The sequence below is a fragment of the Cotesia glomerata genome, linkage group LG4 (genome assembly GCF_020080835.1).
Source record: "Cotesia glomerata isolate CgM1 linkage group LG4, MPM_Cglom_v2.3, whole genome shotgun sequence".
Lineage (NCBI taxonomy): Eukaryota > Metazoa > Arthropoda > Insecta > Hymenoptera > Braconidae > Cotesia > Cotesia glomerata.
Window position 1 is genome coordinate 12,292,564 of NC_058161.1, and position 20,265 is coordinate 12,312,828.

Consider the following 20,265-nt stretch of genomic DNA (forward strand, 5'->3'; position numbering starts at 1 on the left):
ACATCGGGATGAGCTTATATCTTTAAAAATGTCAGTAATTAAGAAATTACCTTGTATCTTGTGAAATATTGACATTTTTAAAGATATAAGCTCATCCTAACATTACACTCATCGAGACCTTTCATTTGAGTACCTACATCAATTTTTCATATATTTTATATATTTATATATCCTACATATATATATAAATATGAAAAATATATAAAAAATGCAAGTGGGTACTCAAATGAAAGCTCTTGATAAATGTAACATCGGGATGAGCTTATATCTTTAAAAATGTCAGTAATTAAGAAAATACCTTGTATCTTGTGAAATATTGACATTTTTAAAGATATAAGCTCATCCTAACATTACACTTATCAAGACCTTTCATTTGAATACCCATATCAATTTTTCATATATTTACATATATATAATATATATAAATATATAAAATAAATGAAAAATTGATGTGGGTACTTAAACGAAAGCTCTTGATGAGTGTAACATAATGATGAGCTTATATCTTTGAAATATATATTATATAATTAGGAAATGATCTTGTATCTTGTGAACTATTGACATTTTTAAAGATATAAGCTCATCCTGATGTTACACTCATCATGACCTTTTATTTAAGTACCCACATCAATTTTTCATATATTTCACATATTTATATATATTATATATTTATATATATGTATATATGAAAAATATATAAAAAATGCAAGTGGGTACTCAAATGAAAGCTCTTGATGAGTGTAACATTAGGATGAGCTTATATCTTTAAAAACATTAATAGTTAAGAAAGTACAGTGCAATTTAACCAGAGTCATTATTTAATAAAGCAAAATTTTATTTATCAATAATTCACTACGGCAGTCACGTAGTGACTGCCAGGTTCCTAGTTATTATTAATAAAAAAAATTTATAATTTCAATAATAGTAAATTTTCATTAAGAAATTATAATAATAATAATAACAATAATAATAATAATAATAATAATAATAATAATAATAATAATAATAATAATTATTATTATTATTATTATTATTATTATTATTATTATTATTATTATTATTGTTATTATTATTATTATTATTATAAATAACTTAGAAATTTAAATTTTCCCGCTTCTATCACAACATTCCTTTTTCCTCTTATCTCTGCGCATGCGCAACAATTCCCGGTAAAGAACACCACGTGACTTCCCCCATAATTCTTCCGACACGGATACTTACGGTACGAAATTCCAAGAATCGGCTTACGCCTTGCACTTCGCCGCGCTAGCTCGCCCGAGAATCAACGGGTTAGGCGACGCACTAAAAAAACCGACAACCTTTCTTAGCTCTCATTCTCATTCTTATTCTGTCCCTCTTAATCTCAACTAAATCCTCCACTGTGTAACAATCCAACAATCAACAATCATCCATAAAATAAAATATAAAACAATTAAAAAAAGTATTTTTTTTTTTTAATCATCAAGTGAGTGTCCAGTGTCCATTATTAATATACATAAATATATATTATAGTCGTGCAAAAAAAAAAGAATCCCGCCAGTTTAATGTGACTCCCATCAGAGGTAAGCTGAAAAATAAAATGAAGGTTATTTTTTTTCAAATTCTAATCTTTATTTTATTTTTTTTTTATTTATTTATTTATTTAGTTGGTGCTAAGTGACGTGCAATAATAAATTTAAAAAAATAATAATAATAATATATAAATATATATATAGATACAAAGTGGCGAAAATTAATATCTTATCTATATTTTAGTTATCGCGTACATTATTTGAAAGACGTCATTCGTCGTCACCCGTCACTGTTCACTTTGCAGTTTTTTTTTTTATTTTTATTTTATTATTATTATTATTTAAAGTTTCTTAATAATTATTTATTTTATTCAAAATAAATTTAATTAAAATTTAGCAGGCGAGTTTTTAATTTGTTATAAAATTATAAAATAAATTTTTATTAAATAATAATAATAATTATTTTTTTTTTTTAAAGTTTCTTAATAATTATTTATTTTATTTAAAATAAATTCAGTGAAAAAAATTTTATTAAAATTAGTAATTTTTTTATTTGTTATAAAATTATTTAATAAATTTTTATTAAATAATAATAATAAAAACTATTATTATTATTATTATTTAAAGTTTCTTAATAATTATTTATTTTATTGAAAATAAATTCAGTGAAAAAAATTTTATTAAAATGAGTAATTTTTTTATTTGTTATAAAATTATTAAATAAATTTTTAATAATAATTTTTTTAAGTTTCTTGATAATTATTTAAAATAATAAATTTTTTTGACATAATTTATTTCTCAAAAGATTATTAAATAAATTTTTTAATAAAAAAATAAAATTATTTTTCTAGGTTGAGTTTAAATATTGAGTATGTATGATTTAATTTACTAGTAAGTAAGATTCAAGGCCGCATGAAGGTCTCGTTCTGGTACTTTTATTTATTTGTACTCAGTCTGGCTTATGGTAGTATATAGTGTAGACTTTCTACCTGGTATGGGTTTTGTCGTAGGTCCTGGAGGTGGTAGATAACAATTCGGATGAATTTTTATTTTAAAGTTCCTCTGTGGATTTTAAATACTTAGGTACTTATTTAAATACTTAAGTCAAGAAAAGAAAGTGCTGAAATTATTTTTGGGGAGTTTTAAATTTTGTGATACTTAAGTTAGACAACTGTCAATTTTTTTTAATTTTTATTAATTTTTTTAATAAATAAATTTAAAAAAAAATTGTAAAAGTTATTTTTTAGAGATAGAATATTTAAATAGATAAAATTTTATTAATAAATTTACAGTATATAATTTTTATAATATTAATCCCTGGAACTCGATAAAAAATCACTGGAAAAAAAGTAAACAATTTACCTAGTGTGTACCAAGAATTGATTAAAAAAAAAAAATATAAATATATACTTACTTAGCTGATTAGAATGTCATGAGCATTGATAAAATATTTTTTTATTTTGTTTGGATATTCAAATTTGGAAAATTATAATTTAATACATTTTTTTTACCTTTTTAAAAAATTAAATTATTATTATTAAAAAATTTTATAATATTAATAATAAATTTTTATTGAAAAATAAGATTTTTTAATATTTTATTATTATTATTATTAATCAATAATTTTCATTAATAAATAAAATTTTTCATAATTTTATCATTATTATTAATTAAAGAGTTCTATATTTCAAAGCCATTATCCCCGATCCAAATTGATGTTAGACTAATTTTAAATTTTACATTAAATTTATTTTCACCACCTCTATTGTTGGTATGAGCACTCAATACCATCTTCGGGTGAATATATCTAATAATTAAAAATTTTTTTATTTTTTAATTAAGATTAAGCAAAGAAGTTAATTTTTTACTCTGTGAAACTTTTTTCGGTCATCGAAAAAATAACTCGGAAAAATGCTCAGACCAGGAATCGAACCTGAATCTTTTGGTGTAATCTTCATACAATCAAGTAGGAGATTAGAGTCTACGTATTTAAAAACATCTAAAATACATCATTAAAAATTGTCAATATACAAGAATTACTCAGTGGGTCTTAATAAGTAACTGAATGATAGTTACGGGCAGTGTCTCGGATAGCTTAAGGGTAGAGCAGTTGGCGCGACATCAAAAGATCCAAGGTTCGATTCCTGGTCTGAGCATTTTTCCGAGTTATTTTTTCGATGACCGAAAAAAGTTTCACAGAGTAAAAAATTAACTTCTTTGCTTAATCTTAATTAAAAAATAAAAAAGTTTGGAAAATCCAAAAGTGCACGCCTCATAACGCTCAATCTTTTTTTAAGAAAAAAATTAATTGTGTAATTGATTAAAAAAAAAAAATTATAATTAAGTAATTTCTTACAGAGTATTTTTTATTTTTTTTTAAATATCGGCGCCCTTTTTTCTTGTCATATGCGCACGCAGTCTAAAAAAAAAATCTAGCTTGATCAAGTGGCGCCATAGTTTTCACGTGACAAATAAGAAAAGTTCGTTTGGCTTTGTACGGTTGTATCCGTGAATTTTAATAAAAATTCAATTTAAAAAAAAATACATAAGCTAGGCCACTGATATGAAATACGGACCCAGTTTATCGAATTCTTAAACTAATAAAAAAGGTCCGGTCTTGAAATATCAATTTGTTCGGGAGTAATCGTTGGTACATCCAAAATGGGGTGACATCCGGACGTCCACGTAAAATTTTTTTCAAAACGTTTTTTTTTTTCAAAATAGCAACATGAAATGATTTTAGAAAGTAAAACATGGTTTAATTTAAGTGTTTTTCGGTGTACATCGACTTATATTATTGAATTAGTGTAATATGGTTGTGATAGAGGCATTTAAAGATCACAAAATTGCTTGATCTTGACGAGTCGAGTATAAAGCACAACCTCACGCGCTTCGCGCTATGAGGCGTGCAAAAAATTTTTATTATTAGATATATTCACCCGAAGATGGTATTGAGTGTTCATACCAACAATAAAAGTGGTGAAAATAAATTTAGTAAATAAAAATTTAATGAAAAATTAAAAAATTAGTCTAACATCAATTTGGATCGGGGATAATGGCTTTGATTAGTAAAAACACCGATCTTTGGAAAAAATAGTAAATTATTATTATTATTTAAAAAAATTCATAATGTCAATAATAAAAAACAATAATAGTAAACTTTCATTTAAAAATAAGATTTTTCAAAATTTTATTATTATTATTATTATTATTATTATTATTATTGGCATTATTAATAAAAAAAATTGAATAATTTTAATAATAAAAAAAAAATATAATAAATTTTTATTTAAAATAGTTTGCTGAAAAGTATTAAAAATGAAAAAAGAATTCATATATTTAAGAAAAATTTAAAAGGGCACGTATGTAAGAATGCATCCATATGAAATAAAATTGTAACAAGAGATGATGTTATGTTAATGAAAGTAAAGTTGTAAAAACAAAATAGCAAATTGCTAATTATGAATAAATAAATGTCGACGTTCTAATTAGCAAATTGTCTAACTCCATTTTGAGAATTTTCTATTTGTAAAAAAAAAACAATTAGTTGAAAATTTATTATTACTAGAAAAAACCATTTAATATCATTAATATCTAATAGAGATATAATATTTAAGTTTGAATCATTGAAATAATTTATAATTGGATGATTGCTACCTCAAAAAGTTAAAAATCACCCTCTAAAAAATAAGAAGTTCGACAAATTGCTAATTAGACCGTCGATATATTATTATTATTATTATTATTATATTATAAATTAAAGTTTGAAATTATCTAATCGAAAAGGATTTTTTCCAGTATCAATAACTCGCTAAAAAAATCTAAAAAAAAATGGCGTTGTGGGCAAAAGCGCAACAACTCCCTCAAGAAGCGTTGCAGCAGATAAGATCAGTTTACGGTGAGCATTTTCCAATCGAGGTGCGTCACTTCCTAGCGGCATGGATCGAGGAAAAAATGTGGGCGGACATAGAGCCAGACAATCCTCAGCACGAGCCTTACATATCCGGCCTAATCGGTTCCTTGATCCAGGAACTGGAGTCAAAAGCCGCTTCTTTGCAAACTGAGGATTTATTCCTGACAAAGTTGAAGCTTATGGAGGCGGCTAAGATGTTCCGGCAGCGTTACAACACGAACCCTACGACATTATTCCGGATAATCAGACACTGTCTTGGAACGGAGATGAAGTTAGTGGCTCAAGTTGAGAATTTAGGCGGTGCATTGATGAGCATGGCTCACGGAAGAGTCGGAATGATGGTTGGAGACTCTGTTACTGAAATTGCCCAGCAAGTGGAGGCTCTGCGCAGAAGAACTCAAGAGACTGGAGAAGATTTGAGGAAGATGGAGCAAGAGCAGGAAGCTTTTGCGATTTCTTACCACGAGTGCACGAAATTAAACGCTCACTTGCAGCAATTGGCGACTCATCCGCAAAATCAGCAGAGCATTGACGCCGAGAAGAAGATCCGAAGGCAAAAAGAGCAGCAGGAACAATTGCTGAACCACAAGGTGGCTAATCTAATGCAACTCAGGCTCACTCTAGCGGACAAACTCAAGGACACCATCACCAAGTTGAACAGCTTGCAGTCTAAAGTTCTTGATGATGAGCTTATTCGTTGGAAAAGAGACCAGCAGCTTGCGGGAAATGGTGCGCCTTTTAATTCCACTTTAGATTCTATTCAAGAGTGGTGCGAGAGTCTCGCCGAACTTATTTGGCTCAACAGACAGCAGATCAAAGAAGCTGAAAGGTTGAAACTTAAGTTGGCGCTGGATCCGCCAGGGGTTCAGGATATTTTGCCGCAGTTGAACTCGTCCATTACTCAGCTTCTTAGTTCGTTGGTTACTAGCACTTTTATTATTGAGAAACAACCGCCGCAGGTTATGAAGACTAATACCAGGTTTACCAGCACTGTTAGGCTTCTTGTTGGTGGGAAGCTTAATGTTCATATGACGCCTCCACAGGTTAGTTATTTTTATTTTTATTTTTATTATTATTAATAAAAAATTCCATAATTTCAATAATAAAAAACAACAATAATAAATTTTCATTTAAAAAATAAGATTTTTTTAGATTTTACTATTATTATTAATGGAAAAATTTCAAATTTTTATTATTGAAGAAATAATAATATCAAGATTTTTTGAAAATTTATTATTATTATTAATAAAAAATTTCATAACTTCAACAATAAAAAAAAATAAATTTTCATTAAAAAAATAAGATTTTTTAATATTTTACTATCATTATTATTAATGAAAAAATTTCAAATTTTTATTATTGAAGAAATAATAATAATATCAAGATTTTTTGAAAATTCATTATTATTATTATTAATAAAAAATTTCATAATTTTAACAATAAAAAAAAATAAATTTTCATTAAAAAAATAAGATTTTTTAATATTTTACTATTATTATTAATGGAAAAATTTCAAATTTTTATTATTGAAGAAATAATAATATCAAGATTTTTTGAAAATTTATTATTATTATTAAATTATTATTATTAATAAAAAAATTCCATAATTTCAATGATAAAAAACAACAATAATAAATTTTCATTAAAAAATAAGATTTTTTAATATTTTACTATTATTATTAATGGAAAAATTTCAAATTTTTATTATTGAAGAAATAAAATAATAATATCAAGATTTTTTGAAAATTTATTATTATTATTATTATTATTATTATTATTATTAATAAAAAAATTCTATAATTTCAATGACAAAAAACAACAATAATAAATTTTCATTAAAAAAATAAGATTTTTTAAGATTTAACTATTATTATTAATGAAAAAATTTCAAATTTTTATTATTAAAGAAATAATGATAATAATATCAAGATTTTTTAAAAATTCATTATTATTATTAATAAAAAATTTCATAATTTCAAAAATAAAAAAAAATAAATTTTCATTAAAAAAATAAGATTTTTTAATATTTTACTATTATTATTATTATTATTATTACTATTATTATTATTGTTATTGTTATGATTATTATTATCAATGAAAAAATTTTAAGTTTTTATTAATGAAGAAATAATATCAAGATTTTTTTAAATTCAATATTATTATTATTATTATTGATTTTTAATTTAAATTAAAATAGATGGAATAAAAATAAGTGTGAAGGTAACTAAGTATAAAATTATCGCAAAAATATGGTCCTCGATTCCTTAATGGTTGAAAAATTAAATTGCGCGAAGCGCGCAATTTAAATTCCTAGTTATTCTTACTATTGATTAAAAATTTTTATTAATTATTGAAAATAATTAAAGGTAGGAAAAAACATTATGGTTATATTTTTATCTAAAAGATGGTAGAAAAAAATGTAACATTAATTTTTTTTATAAAAATTTAATTAAAAAATGAAATAATTAATTTTTGAATTTTTTAAAAATATTACAAAAATAAATTTTTCAAAAGCATGCTACGCCATTTATTGACAATATACTTAATTATTCAAATTTTGAGGGGATTTTTTTAAGTTGTAGAGTTTGGCGCAACGAGCAAAGAGTGTGTTCTAAAATACGAAGCGTAGAAATTGCTTTATCCACTAAATTAATCAATGATTACGATGAAAAATTAACTAATACAGCGAAAATATTAAATTTTAATAAAAAAAGTAGTATTTATTTTATCAAAATTAAAAAGTTTGATCAAAAAATGAAGTAACTAATTTGTTATTTATTAAAAACTTGTATTTTTTTTTTTTTTATTATTTAAACAAACATAAAAAAGAAACTTTTAAAGGGCTTACAACGCCATCTGTTGATAATATATTTAACTATAAAATTATGGAGGGGGTATATGACGCTGTAAGTGGTTAGTAAACGAGCAAAGAGTGTATTTTAAAACACGAAGCGCAGAAAATGCTTTTTTTTTACTAAATTAATTCATAAAAATTTTTTTTTTTATACAAATAATTTTTTTTTAAGAAAGAATTTTTCAAAAATATTAAATAATTATTTTTTCAGTCCAAAAAATTAAAAAAAATTCTAAATTATTTTTTATGCAAAAAAAATTACTTAAAAATTTTTAGTTATTTTTTTTTTGGGTCAAAAAAATTTTAAAAAATTCTAAATAATTTTTTTAGACAAAAAAAGTCATCTAAAATTACTTAAAAATTCTAAATAATTTTTTTAGACAGTAAAAATGATCAATAATTAACAAATAAAGTAAAAATATAAAAAATTGTAATTAAAAATTAATATTTTTAGGTAAAAGTAAGCATAATAAGTGAAGCGCAAGCAAACAGCTTACTAAAAAGCGACAAGATGGCAAAAAGCGGAGAAGCTAGCGGGGAAATTCTAAACAACACCGGAACAATGGAGTACCACCAAGCGACGCGCCAGCTGAGCGTGAGTTTCCGTAACATGCAGCTGAAGAAAATAAAGCGAGCTGAGAAAAAAGGAACCGAGTCGGTGATGGACGAGAAGTTCTCGCTGCTGTTCCAGTCGCAGTTCAGCGTCGGAGGAGGGGAGCTGGTCTTCCAAGTCTGGACGCTGAGCCTCCCAGTGGTGGTGATCGTCCACGGGAACCAGGAGCCGCACGCGTGGGCGACCGTCACCTGGGACAACGCGTTCGCGGAACCGGGCCGCGTTCCTTTCGCAGTTCCCGACAAAGTTCCCTGGGCGCAAGTCGCCGAGGCGCTCAATGTCAAATTCAAGTCCGCGACCGGGAGACACCTCATGGAGGACAACTTGAGGTTCCTCGCGGAGAAGGCCTTCAGAGGCGGGTACCCTGGCGACCAAGATTACTCCAACTTGATGCTAAGCTGGGCTCAGTTCTGCAAGGAACCTCTGCCTGAGAGGAACTTCACCTTCTGGGAGTGGTTCTACGCCGTGATGAAGCTTACTAGAGAACACCTACGTGGTCCTTGGACTGAAGGATTCATATTGGGCTTCGTTAGGAAGAAACAAGCTGAAGAGATGCTCGCCAGCTGTCCCAGTGGCACTTTCTTGATGAGGTTCTCTGATTCTGAGCTTGGAGGGGTCACTATTGCCTGGGTTGGAGGTCAGTTTTTTTATTTTTAGATAAAAAATTCATTTATTTTATTAGTTTCTTTTTAGATAGTTTGTTAGTAAGTGCTTTTAATTAATTAATTAATTAATTAAATTAATTTAAGTGCTTTAAAATAATTAATTTAATCAATTAATAAAATTAATTTAAGTGCTTCAATTAAATTAATTTAAGTGCTTTAAAATAATTAATTTAATCAATTAATTAAATTAATTTAAGTGCTTTTAAATAATTAATTGAATTAATTTAAGTGCTTTTAATTAAATAATTAATTAAATTAATTTAAGTGCTTTAAATAATTGATTTAATTAATTTAAGTGCTTTTAAATAATTAAATAAAGTAATTTTAAATAATTAAATCAATTAATTTAAGTGCTTTTAAATAATTAATTAAATTAATTTTAGTGCTTTTAAATAATTAATTAAATTGCTTCTAATTAAGTAATTAAATTAATTTAAGTGCTTTTAGATAATTAATTAATTTGAGTGATTTTAAATAATTGATTAAATTAATTTAAGTGCTTTTAAATAATTAATTTATTTAATTGATTTAAGTAATTAATTTTTTAATGATTTTTTTTTTAGATCAAACTGGAGTGTTTATGCTACAGCCATTTACCAGCAAGGACTTTGCTATTCGTTCGCTCGCTGATCGAGTTTCTGATTTGCAACATTTACTTTATTTATATCCTGATATTTCTAAGGATCAAGCGTTTGCGCGATACTACACGCCATTTACGGGTAAAATTTTATAATTAATATTTTTAAGATTTCTTTATTATTAAAACAGTGCAATTATTGATAGTAAATTGAAAAAATCTCGACATTCATCAAGAGCTTTCATTTGAGTACCCACATGATTTTTTGATATATTTTTCATATATACATATATGTGATATATATAAATATATGAAATATATGAAAATTTGATGTGGGTACTCAAATGAAAGGTCTCGATGAGTGTAATGTCAGGATGAGCTTATATCTTTAAAAATGTAAGTAATTTGGAAATTATATTGTATTTTGTCAACTTATGATATTTTTTAAGATATAAACTCATCATGATGTTACACTCATCAAGAGCTTTCATTTGAGTACCCACATGGCTTTTTGATATATTTTTCATATATACATATATGTGATATATATAAATATATGAAATATATGAAAAATTGATGTGGGTACTCAAATGAAAGGTCTCGATGAGTGTAAGGTCAGGATGAGCTTATATCTTTAAAAATGTCAATAGTTAACTAGATACAAGGTCATTTCTTAATTACTGACATTTTTAAAGATATAAGCTCATCTTGACATTACATTCATCAAGACCTTTCATTTGAGTACATACATGCACTTTTGATATATTTTTCATATATACATATATATAATATATATAGATATATAAAATATATGAAAAATTGATGTGGGTACTCAAATTAAAGGTCTCGATGAGTGTAACATCGGGATGAGCTTATATCTTTGAAAATGTCAATAGTTCACGAGATACAAGGTCATTTCTTAATTATGTATCCTGGAGACAAAATTTTTCTTATTCTCTTAATAATATAGATTATTATTGTTTTTTATCATTGAAATTATTATTATTATTTCTAATAAAAAATTTTTGATAATTAATTTTCCAGAGAGTCAACCGACGTCAAACAACGGCTACGTAAAGCCCCTTTTAGTGACCCACGTGCCAGGATGGGGTGGCCCGGGAGGTGGCGGCTCGACACCCTCCCACTCATCAGTAATCGGCGTGGGAAGCAACCAAGGTCACGGTAGTTACCCCGCGACGCCCTCGAATATGTTCCAAGCGCACAGCCCCGACACTTCTGTTCGTGATACTCCGTCTGTTGCATCCAGGTCAGTTCCTTGGATGTAGCTAAATCGATTCGTATTTCTCTGATTTAATAAATTAATTCAATTAATTATTTACATTATGCTTAATTTTTATTTTAAAAATACTCGGAATTTTTTTATAATTATTTTTATTTTTTTATTTTGTTTTATTTTTCCGAGTATTTTTAATATAAGAAGTATTTTTAGGAAAAAGTATTTTTAACAGACATTTAATTTTTTTTTTTTTTATTAAAAAAAAAAATCTTTTTTAACAATTTTAAATATTTTTTTTTTGAAAAAAAAAATTTATTAAAAAATTCCTATCAATTTTTTTTTGTTAAAAAAATTTTATTCAAAATTCTAATTAATTTTTTTTTTAACAAAAAAAATTTTAATTAATTTTTTTTTTTTTTTAATTTTATTAAAAATTCTAATTAATTTTTTTTTTAACAAAAAAAATTTCAATTAATTTTTTTTTATTAAAAAAATTTTATTCAAAATTCTAATTAATTTTTTTTTTAACAAAAAAAATTTTAATTAATTTTTTTTAACAAAAAAATTTTAATTAATTTTTTTTTATCAAAAAAATAAAAAAAAAAATTCTACTTAATTTTTTTTTATCAAAAAAAATTCTAAAATAATTTTTTTAAATGTCTGTTATATAATACAAAAATAAGCAGAACGTTAAAAATTATATTTAAAAAAATAAAAAATTCGCACAAATAATAAAAAAAAATCTGCTATTTTTGTATATTACATTGATATTAATAACAGTAATTTTTGATACTGAATTTACAAATTTTTTATACACATTTATTTTATCTAAACTAAGTAGATATAAAAAAAAAAAAAAAAAAAAAAAAGCGATAAATTTGAACAAGTATTAAAAAAATAAAAAAATTGTACCGAAAAATATATTTATCGCCTCAATATAAAATCGCTTCGGGTCATCTAAAAAAATCAATTAAAAAAAAATAATAATAATAATAAATTAACTAAGGCCTGGAGCTAGCCGGTACAACCACATATTTTTAGTATTTCAATTTTATAAAAAAAAAAAAAACAGGACGCAACTCCAATTTATAAACTGGCAATCGTTATTTAATAATAAATAAAATCCGTCCGCGCTTGTGGTTGTTTTTTTTTGGTCGTATCGGCTAATCCGGCTTGAAATAAATAATAATAATAAAAAAATAATTTAGAAAAAAATTTTTTTTTAAATAAAAATTAATAAAATAAATTTAGATTGCCAGAATAATTAATTGGGGTTGTGTTTCTGGTACAGTTACGCTCCGGGACTGGGTCAATCTTCAAATCCTGGAGACCGTCCTGGAGAAATGGACTACTCGGACCTTATGGTCCACTCTGAGATGCCGCCAATTGATGAAAATCTCGCCCTCGACCCACTCAATGGATTTGGATTCAATGAATTTATGCAATCGTACAAACCACAATAATAATTATTATTATAACTATTTTTTTTTAGTAATTAAGATTAAGACTATTAGACTATTGCTATTTCTTTTTTCTCTTTTAATATTAATATTAATATTGTTATTATTATATTTAGATTTAATTTTATTTATAAAACAAACGTATGCTAGTGTATATACAGTTTGCACACCAAAATAATTACTTTTACTTTGTATTTTAGATAACACTCTGGATAAGTTGGTTACTTTTTACGGGGAAGAGTTTTTGTTTTTTTTGGAAATTATTATTATTATTGAAACTTTTAAGATAACTAACAATATGGCAGTCACTTCGTGACTGCCATAGTGAACTATATATAAATTAAATTTTGCTTTTGAAATAATGATTTTTGTTAAATTGCACTGTACTTTGTTAAATATTGATGTTTTTAAAGATATATGCTCATCATGATCTTACACTCATCAAGAGCTTTCATTTGAGTACCCACATGCATTTTTGATATATTTTTCATATATACATATATATAATATATATAAATATATAAAAAATATGAAAAATTAATGTGGGTACTTAAATGAAAGGTCTCAATGAGTGGATTATCAGGATGAGTTTATATCTTTAAAAATGTTAATAGTTCTCAAAATACAACGTAATTTCTTAATTACTGACTTTTTTAAAGATATAAGCTCATTCTGATGTTACACTCATCAAGAGCTTTCATTTGAGTACCCACATGCATTTTTGATATATTTTTCATATATACATATATATAGTATATATAAATATATAAAATATATGAAAAATTGATGTGGGTACTCAAATGAAAGGTCTCAATGAGTGGATTATCAGGATGAGTTTAAAAATGTTAATAGTTCTCAAGATACAACGTAATTTCTTAATTACTGACTTTTTTAAAGACATAAACTCATTCTGATGTTACACTCATCAAGAGCTTTCATTTGAGTACCCACATGCATTTTTGATATATTTTTCATATATACATATATATAGTATATATAAATATATAAAATATATGAAAAGTTGATGTGGGTACTCAAATGAAAGGTCTCAATGAGTGGATTATCAGGATGAGTTTATATCTTTAAAAATGTTAATAGTTCTCAAAATACAACGTAATTTCTTAATTATTGACTTTTTTAAAGACATAAGCTCATTCTGATGTTACACTCATCAAGAGCTTTCATTTGAGTACCCACATGCATTTTTGATATATTTTTCATATATACATATATATAGTATATATAAATATATAAAATATATGAAAAATTGATGTGGGTACTTAAATGAAAGGTCTCAATGAGTGGATTATCAGGATGAGTTTATATCTTTAAAAATGTTAATAGTTCTCAAAATACAACGTAATTTCTTAATTACTGACTTTTTTAAAGATATAAGCTCATTCTGACATTAAACTAATCAAGAGCTTTAATTTGAGTACCCACATGCATTTTTGATATATTTTTCATATGTACATATATATAATATATATAAATATATAAATATATAAAATATATGAAAAATTGATGTGGGTACTCAAATGAAAGGTCTTAATGATTGTAATGTTGGGATGAGCTTATATTTTTGAAAATATCAATTGTTCACGAGATACAAGGTCATTTCTTCATTATATATCCTGGATACAAAATTTTTCTTTTTTTTTTTTAATATGGATAATAATAATAAAAATTTCCAAAAAAATGTTTAAATTTAAATTTTGAGGCTCCTCAATTTAAACGTAAAAAAATCAATATTTTATTAAAAAAATAAACCCCTTAAGGAGTGTAATGAATTAAAAAAAAAATATCTGGTGCTTTTTATAATAATTTTTTTCTAACACTGAACCTGATAATGTTAATAATAAATGTTACTATAGATTTTTTTTTATAAAATTTTTGAGGCCTTTAATTCATTACTTACTCCAAAAAAAACAACCGTGGAAGCTATTTTTTATGTTACTTTTGTCCCAAAGTTGTAGATAGTCTATAACTATTATTATTATTATTATTAATATTAATATTTTAGTACCGGTAATTTTAAAAAGTGATTCTATCGACAATCATGTGCCTTAGACAAACTCATATAAATTTAAATTTAAATTTAAATTAATTGTAATTTGTGATAGATCTGTAGTACTCACTAGGCTCCGGAAATTTTAATTTTCTGGAAAAAAAATGAACAAAAAAAAAATCAGGTGCAAGTTTAAAAATTTTGGCGTTAAAAATTTTACTAGCAATGTTACGTTGTTTAAAAAAATTTATAGATACTAATAAAATATCTAAAATATATATCAACTATTGATCTCTTAAAAACTACGCATTAAAAATAAATATTTTATATAAATCAACGTTAAATTTTGACCACGGCCATACTATAAATTATATAATTAGATATTAATTATTAAAAAAAAAAAAATTATTATGTAATATTTTATTTGTAGCGCAAATAAAAGCTTAAGAATAATTATTGATAAATTTTTTATTTTTCAGAATACTAAATAATTTTTTAAATATCCTAAAAAAATTTTTAATTAAGACACATTCCAAAATTTCCTGCTAGAGGGCAAGAAGGTCCGTCGCATTCTTCATAGCAATAAGCTTCAGGCGTCACATAACTGCTCCGATAGATGGAGTTGTCATCTAAGGGCTGAGTGGGTTGCCGGTACGGCTGTTTCTTCTTCCAAGGTAAGCTTTCCCTCGCTAGAGGTCCCCAGTGCCTGTACGACATCTTATTAGTCGTCTCACTCTCCATTTTGTCCTTGGAAAACCCAATGTTCCCGCTCGGAACCTTAGGAACCACGGGTTCCATCTGGAGTGGAACAAAAGCCTCGCTGTAGGAACTGGTGCCAGCGAACTGACTTTTTCTAACCCATTCAGAATTTTGTCGAGGTTTTATTGGTCTAGATCTGGAAGCGTTCCCTACAGGCAGAAAACTTTCGGAGTAGGTTGTGTTCGAGTCTAGTGCTGCTTTTGGGGGTCTGGAACGGAATATAAAAATTTAAGGTTCCAGGAACTGTACCAAGAATTTTGGTTCCAGCAAATGTTTTATGAACCTTAGTTTCAAGAACTTTGGTTCTAGGAACTGTTCTAAGAACCTTGGTTCCAGGAACCGTACCAATAATTTTGGTTTCAGGAACTGTTTTATGAAACTTGGTTCCAAGAAATTTGGTTCTAGGAACTGTTCCAAAAACTCTAGTTCTAGGAACTGTTCTAAGAACCTTGGTTTCAGGAACTGTACCAATAATTTTGGTTCCAGGATCTGTTTTATGAACCTTGGTTCTAGAAACTGTTCCAGGAACTATAGTTCTAGAAACCAGTATAGGAATTATGTTTCTAGAAAGTTGGTTCTAGGAACTGTTCCACGAATTTTGGTTCCAGGAACTGTTCCAAGAACTTTTATCCTAGGTACTGTTCCAAGAACTTTTATTCTAGGAACTTTGGTTCTAGGAACTTCGGTTCCAGGAAATTAACTATTTAAATTACAAAAACTTACCTGTAAGGTTTTTTCTGTGCCCAAGGGAACGGTTCCCGTTGTTCTATCGGCAGAGGTTGGTAACTCAACTTATGTGTAGTCTCACTAGCAGATTCAGTTCCACTGGGAACATATTTCCTCTTGGGCTTGAAACTACTAACCGGTTCATAACCTCCATGATAAACATACGCGGAACTAGTAGTAGTGGTTCCGTCTAGCGGCTTTTTGCAGAGTCTAATATTATCCGAAGGTATTACTATAGCCGGTCTTTTGAAGTACCGGGAACAAGTTTTAGTTTCCACTTGCATATTTTCATCTTTTTATTTTAGTTCCTTCAAATTACATTAGATAAACAGTGACATTATTATTAAGTTCCTACATTCACTTCAATAAAAAAAAGCTGTCACAACCTAACTTTAATTACAGTTCGCAATTGTTTATTTATTATAATCTCATAATTTATTACAGCAGTTCCAAGAACTAATTTATTAAATTAAAAAAATTAATTATCTTATTTCAACACTAGGTGGCTTAAGTGGAATTCTTCCTAATATAAATTTATCCGCAGCAAAATAGCTCTTTTCCTCATCCGTAAGCGCCTCTGGCGGGGAATAACAATTAGGATCAATATTGGCGGTTCCAGGAACAGCCACTGTTCCGGAACCGGTTCCAAAGGGATTATTGACGAACGGCTGGCCGGATGGTGCGAAAGGATTGCTAGGGATCGTTTTAGTACCAGTGGCAGCACCAGTAGTCGATGTTCCAGAATTGGAACCGGTTCCAAATGAGGAACTGGAGTTAAACGGCGCAGTGTTCGCGGAACTGAAGAAGTTACTGCCGAAGTTTGTTCCTGGATTGGGTGCAAATGTAGGAACTGCGGTTCCATATGTGTTCCCAGGAGGATTATTATTATTATTAGCAAATACAGGAGCTTGCGGCTTGTTGAACAGACCTGGAACAACAGTGTTCCCGAAGTTCGAAGCGGTTCCAAAGACTGGAGCGCCACCAAACGCAGGAGTGTTTTTTTGACCAAACAAAGGATTTGCTAAAGTGTTAGTGGCGCCTAGAGTAGTTGTAAAAATCCCCGGAGATGGCGCTGCGCTGCTGGTGAACAAATTTGTGGGGGTAGTTGAAGTAAAGGTGTTTGTTCCGTAATTATTGGCAGTTCCAGTTCCAGGAACACCAAAAATACTCCCGGGGTTGTTACTTGAGAACACACTTGAGGTTGGTTGAGAAAATGACTGCTGGGTGGCGCCACCGAACATGGAACTGCCACTCTGGGTTCCTGAGAAGTTGCTGGTTCCGAAGATAGATGGCGTAGAGGTCGCTGTGCTGGAGAACAGGGATGTAGTGGTGGGAGTGAAGTTCCTGGTGGTGAACGGACTGGAACTGTTCTGGGAACTGAAGATTCCTGAAGACGGGAACAAGGTTCCGCGCAGGACGTTGTTTGAAGGTTGTTGAGGGTCACTGGTGCCCTTGTGGATCTTGTCGAGCATTTTTGCGGTTTCTATGGTCGGGTTCTTAAGGACGTTCCGTTTTGACATCGCGTCTTGGCACAGTTGGTGGAACTGCTGCTTTGCTTGCTCAACGGAGTTGTTCTTCTCGGCTTGGTACATCTCCCAGCGGACTTCTTCAGGAGATATGTCTTCGAAACCCGGGATGCAGGGTTGTTCTTTGAATGGACCGAAGCAGGATAGTGGCCATTGGTTACCACGTTCTGCTATTAATATTTCTTCAGCTACTCCTAACCTAAAAAATTAGTTTTTAATTATAATCACAATAATAAAAGCAAAGTGGCAGTCACTTCGTGACGGCCACGACTTGTGAAGTATAATTGCAAAAATTTTGATTTGTTAAATAAAGACTCTGGTTAAATTGCACTGTACTTTCTTAAATATTGACGTTTTTGAAGATATAAGCTCATCTTGAGATTACACTCATCAAGAGCTTTCATTTGAGTATCAACATCAATTTTCTATTTATTTTTCATATATACATATATGTAATATATATAAATATATAAAATATATGAAAAATTGATGTGGGTACTCAAATGAAAGATCTTGATGAGTGTAATGTCAGAGTAAGCTTATATCTATAAAAATGTCAATGGTTCTGAAGATACGAGGTAATTTCTTAATTACTGCCATTTTTAAAGATATAAGCTCATCTTGACATTACTCTCATCAAGAGCTTTCATTTGAGTACCCACAAGCATTTTTGATATATTTTTCATATATACATATATATAATGTATATAGATATACAAAATATACGAAAAATTGATGTGGGTACTCAAATGAAAGGTCTTGATGAGTGTAATGTCAGAGTGAGCTTATATCTTTAAAAATGTCAATGGTTCTGAAGATACAAGGTAATTTCTTAATTACTGCCATTTTTAAAGATATAAGCTCATCTTGACATTACTCTCATCAAGAGCTTTCATTTGAGTACCCACAAGCATTTTTGATATATTTTTCATATATACATATATATAATGTATATAGATATACAAAATATATGAAAAATTGATGTGGGTACTCAAATGAAAGGTCTTGATCAGTGTAATATCAAGATGAGCTTATATCTTTAAAAATGTCAATATTTCAGAAGATACAAGGTAATTTCTTAATTACTGCCATTTTTAAAGATATAAGCTCATATTGATGTTACACTCATCAAGAGCTTTCATTTGAGTATCCACAAGCATTTTTGATATATTTTTCATATATACATATATATAATATATATAGATATACAAAATATATGAAAAATTGATGTGGGTACTCAAATGAAAGGTTTTGATCAGTGTAACATCAGGATGAGCTTATATCTTTAAAAATGTCAATAGTTCACAAGATACAAGATCATTTCTTAAATATTGACATTTTTAAAGATATAAGCTCATCTTGGCATTACTCTCATCAAGAGCTTTCATTAGAGTACCCACAAGCATTTTTGATATATTTTTCATATATACATATATATAATATATATAGATATACAAAATATATGAAAAATTGATGTGGGTACTCAAATGAAAGGTCTCGATAAGTATAACATCAGGATGAGCTTATATCTTTAAAAATGTCAATAGTTCACAAGATACAAGGTCCTTTCTTAATTATGTATCCTGGCGACAAAATTTTTCTTAATCTCTTTATAATATTGATTTTAAAATTGAAATAAAAATTTATTATTATTTTAAATATCATCAAAAATTAAAATTAATTTATAATAAAATAAAAGTAAAAAACTTACGAAATACTTTTATTTTCTCCATATTTATCATTCCCTTGACGTCCAAAATTATTAATGTGATCAAATCGACAACTTTGTCCATACCGACAATTTCCTGCTTGATAAAACTTACAAGCTACCATACTTAATTTTTTTTCGTATAAATAAATAAATTAATTAATTTAACAATATTTTGAAATATAACCTTTTTATATATAACAAGTAATGTTTGTTTCTGTTTACTCCGTTTACTACCACGTTTATTATCCTCCAACAACTAGATGAGAGATGAGACTGCAACCTTGTAATAATGAAAAAATGAATCCGCCACTAGAGGCGCTGCAAGTAGTTTTAGTATTTTGGCGCTAACTATAAATACAGACCTGGGTTAAAAATGCCTTACACTCTCATCCATTTTAACCCAGGCATTAATGCTCACGTCTGTACACAGTTTAAATAATTAAAATTAAATAATATTAATAAAAAAAAAAAAAAAAAAAAAGTAATTACAATTAATAATCCTATTTATTGGTAAAAAATTACAACATTATAAAAAATAGATAATATTAATACAATACTTATATATTAATTGGCAATAATATTTAAAACATGGCTTTTATACAATTATTTTATAAATAATTCTAAATAAATCTAAAAGTTTTGATGATGTAAAATTATAAAATTAATTTTTTTTTTTAATGTTAAAAAATTATTTTTTCGTAAAAA

The 20,265-nt window shown here is 27.3% G+C and overlaps 3 protein-coding genes across 4 annotated transcripts; 1 reads left to right on the forward strand and 2 right to left on the reverse strand.

Moving 5' to 3' along the window:
• Positions 1-1,255: 1,255 nt before the first annotated feature.
• LOC123263507 (signal transducer and activator of transcription 5B) lies at positions 1,256-12,851 on the forward strand. Its single transcript, XM_044726342.1, has 6 exons — positions 1,256-1,562; positions 5,310-6,467; positions 8,733-9,528; positions 10,120-10,275; positions 11,178-11,400; positions 12,662-12,851. Exons 2-6 carry the CDS (start codon positions 5,343-5,345, stop codon positions 12,831-12,833), a joined length of 2,472 nt encoding a protein of 823 aa, XP_044582277.1. The 5' UTR covers positions 1,256-1,562; positions 5,310-5,342; the 3' UTR covers positions 12,834-12,851.
• A 2,488-nt stretch (positions 12,852-15,339) lies between these two features.
• Positions 15,340-16,609, reverse strand: LOC123263596 (stabilizer of axonemal microtubules 1-like). The gene is made up of 2 exons (XM_044726493.1): positions 16,321-16,609; positions 15,340-15,805 (listed from the first exon to the last, which is right to left on the reverse strand). The coding sequence occupies exons 1-2, from the start codon at positions 16,605-16,607 to the stop codon at positions 15,355-15,357; spliced, it is 738 nt and encodes a 245-aa protein (XP_044582428.1). The 5' UTR covers positions 16,608-16,609; the 3' UTR covers positions 15,340-15,354.
• A 110-nt stretch (positions 16,610-16,719) lies between these two features.
• LOC123263548 (nuclear pore complex protein NUP98A-like) lies at positions 16,720-19,800 on the reverse strand. 2 transcript variants are annotated; one of them, XM_044726410.1, is made up of 3 exons: positions 19,783-19,800; positions 19,561-19,697; positions 16,720-18,048 (listed from the first exon to the last, which is right to left on the reverse strand). In XM_044726410.1, exons 2-3 carry the CDS (start codon positions 19,680-19,682, stop codon positions 16,806-16,808), a joined length of 1,365 nt encoding a protein of 454 aa, XP_044582345.1. In that variant the 5' UTR covers positions 19,683-19,697; positions 19,783-19,800; the 3' UTR covers positions 16,720-16,805. The 2 variants fall into 2 exon arrangements, with proteins under 2 accessions (XP_044582345.1, XP_044582343.1); XM_044726408.1 differs by lacking the exon at positions 19,783-19,800 and having other exon boundaries at positions 19,561-19,714.
• Between the last annotated feature and the right edge of the window lie 465 nt (positions 19,801-20,265).

What these genes read in the sequence shown, in the direction of transcription:
- LOC123263507 (XM_044726342.1), top strand. Translation starts at nt 5,343, where the DNA reads ATGGCGTTGTGGGCAAAAGCGCAACAACTCCCTCAAGAAGCGTTGCAG. An exon ending in TTCATATGACGCCTCCACAG is followed by an intron (nt 6,468 to 8,732) that starts GTTAGTTATTTT and finishes TAATATTTTTAG; the next exon opens with GTAAAAGTAAGCATAATAAG. An exon ending in CACTATTGCCTGGGTTGGAG is followed by an intron (nt 9,529 to 10,119) that starts GTCAGTTTTTTT and finishes TTTTTTTTTTAG; the next exon opens with ATCAAACTGGAGTGTTTATG.
- LOC123263596 (XM_044726493.1), bottom strand. Translation starts at nt 16,607, where the DNA reads ATGCAAGTGGAAACTAAAACTTGTTCCCGGTACTTCAAAAGACCGGCT. An exon ending in GCACAGAAAAAACCTTACAG is followed by an intron (nt 15,806 to 16,320) that starts GTAAGTTTTTGT and finishes ATTCCGTTCCAG; the next exon opens with ACCCCCAAAAGCAGCACTAG.
- LOC123263548 (XM_044726410.1), bottom strand. Translation starts at nt 19,682, where the DNA reads ATGGTAGCTTGTAAGTTTTATCAAGCAGGAAATTGTCGGTATGGACAA. An exon ending in GGAGAAAATAAAAGTATTTC is followed by an intron (nt 18,049 to 19,560) that starts GTAAGTTTTTTA and finishes CTAATTTTTTAG; the next exon opens with GTTAGGAGTAGCTGAAGAAA.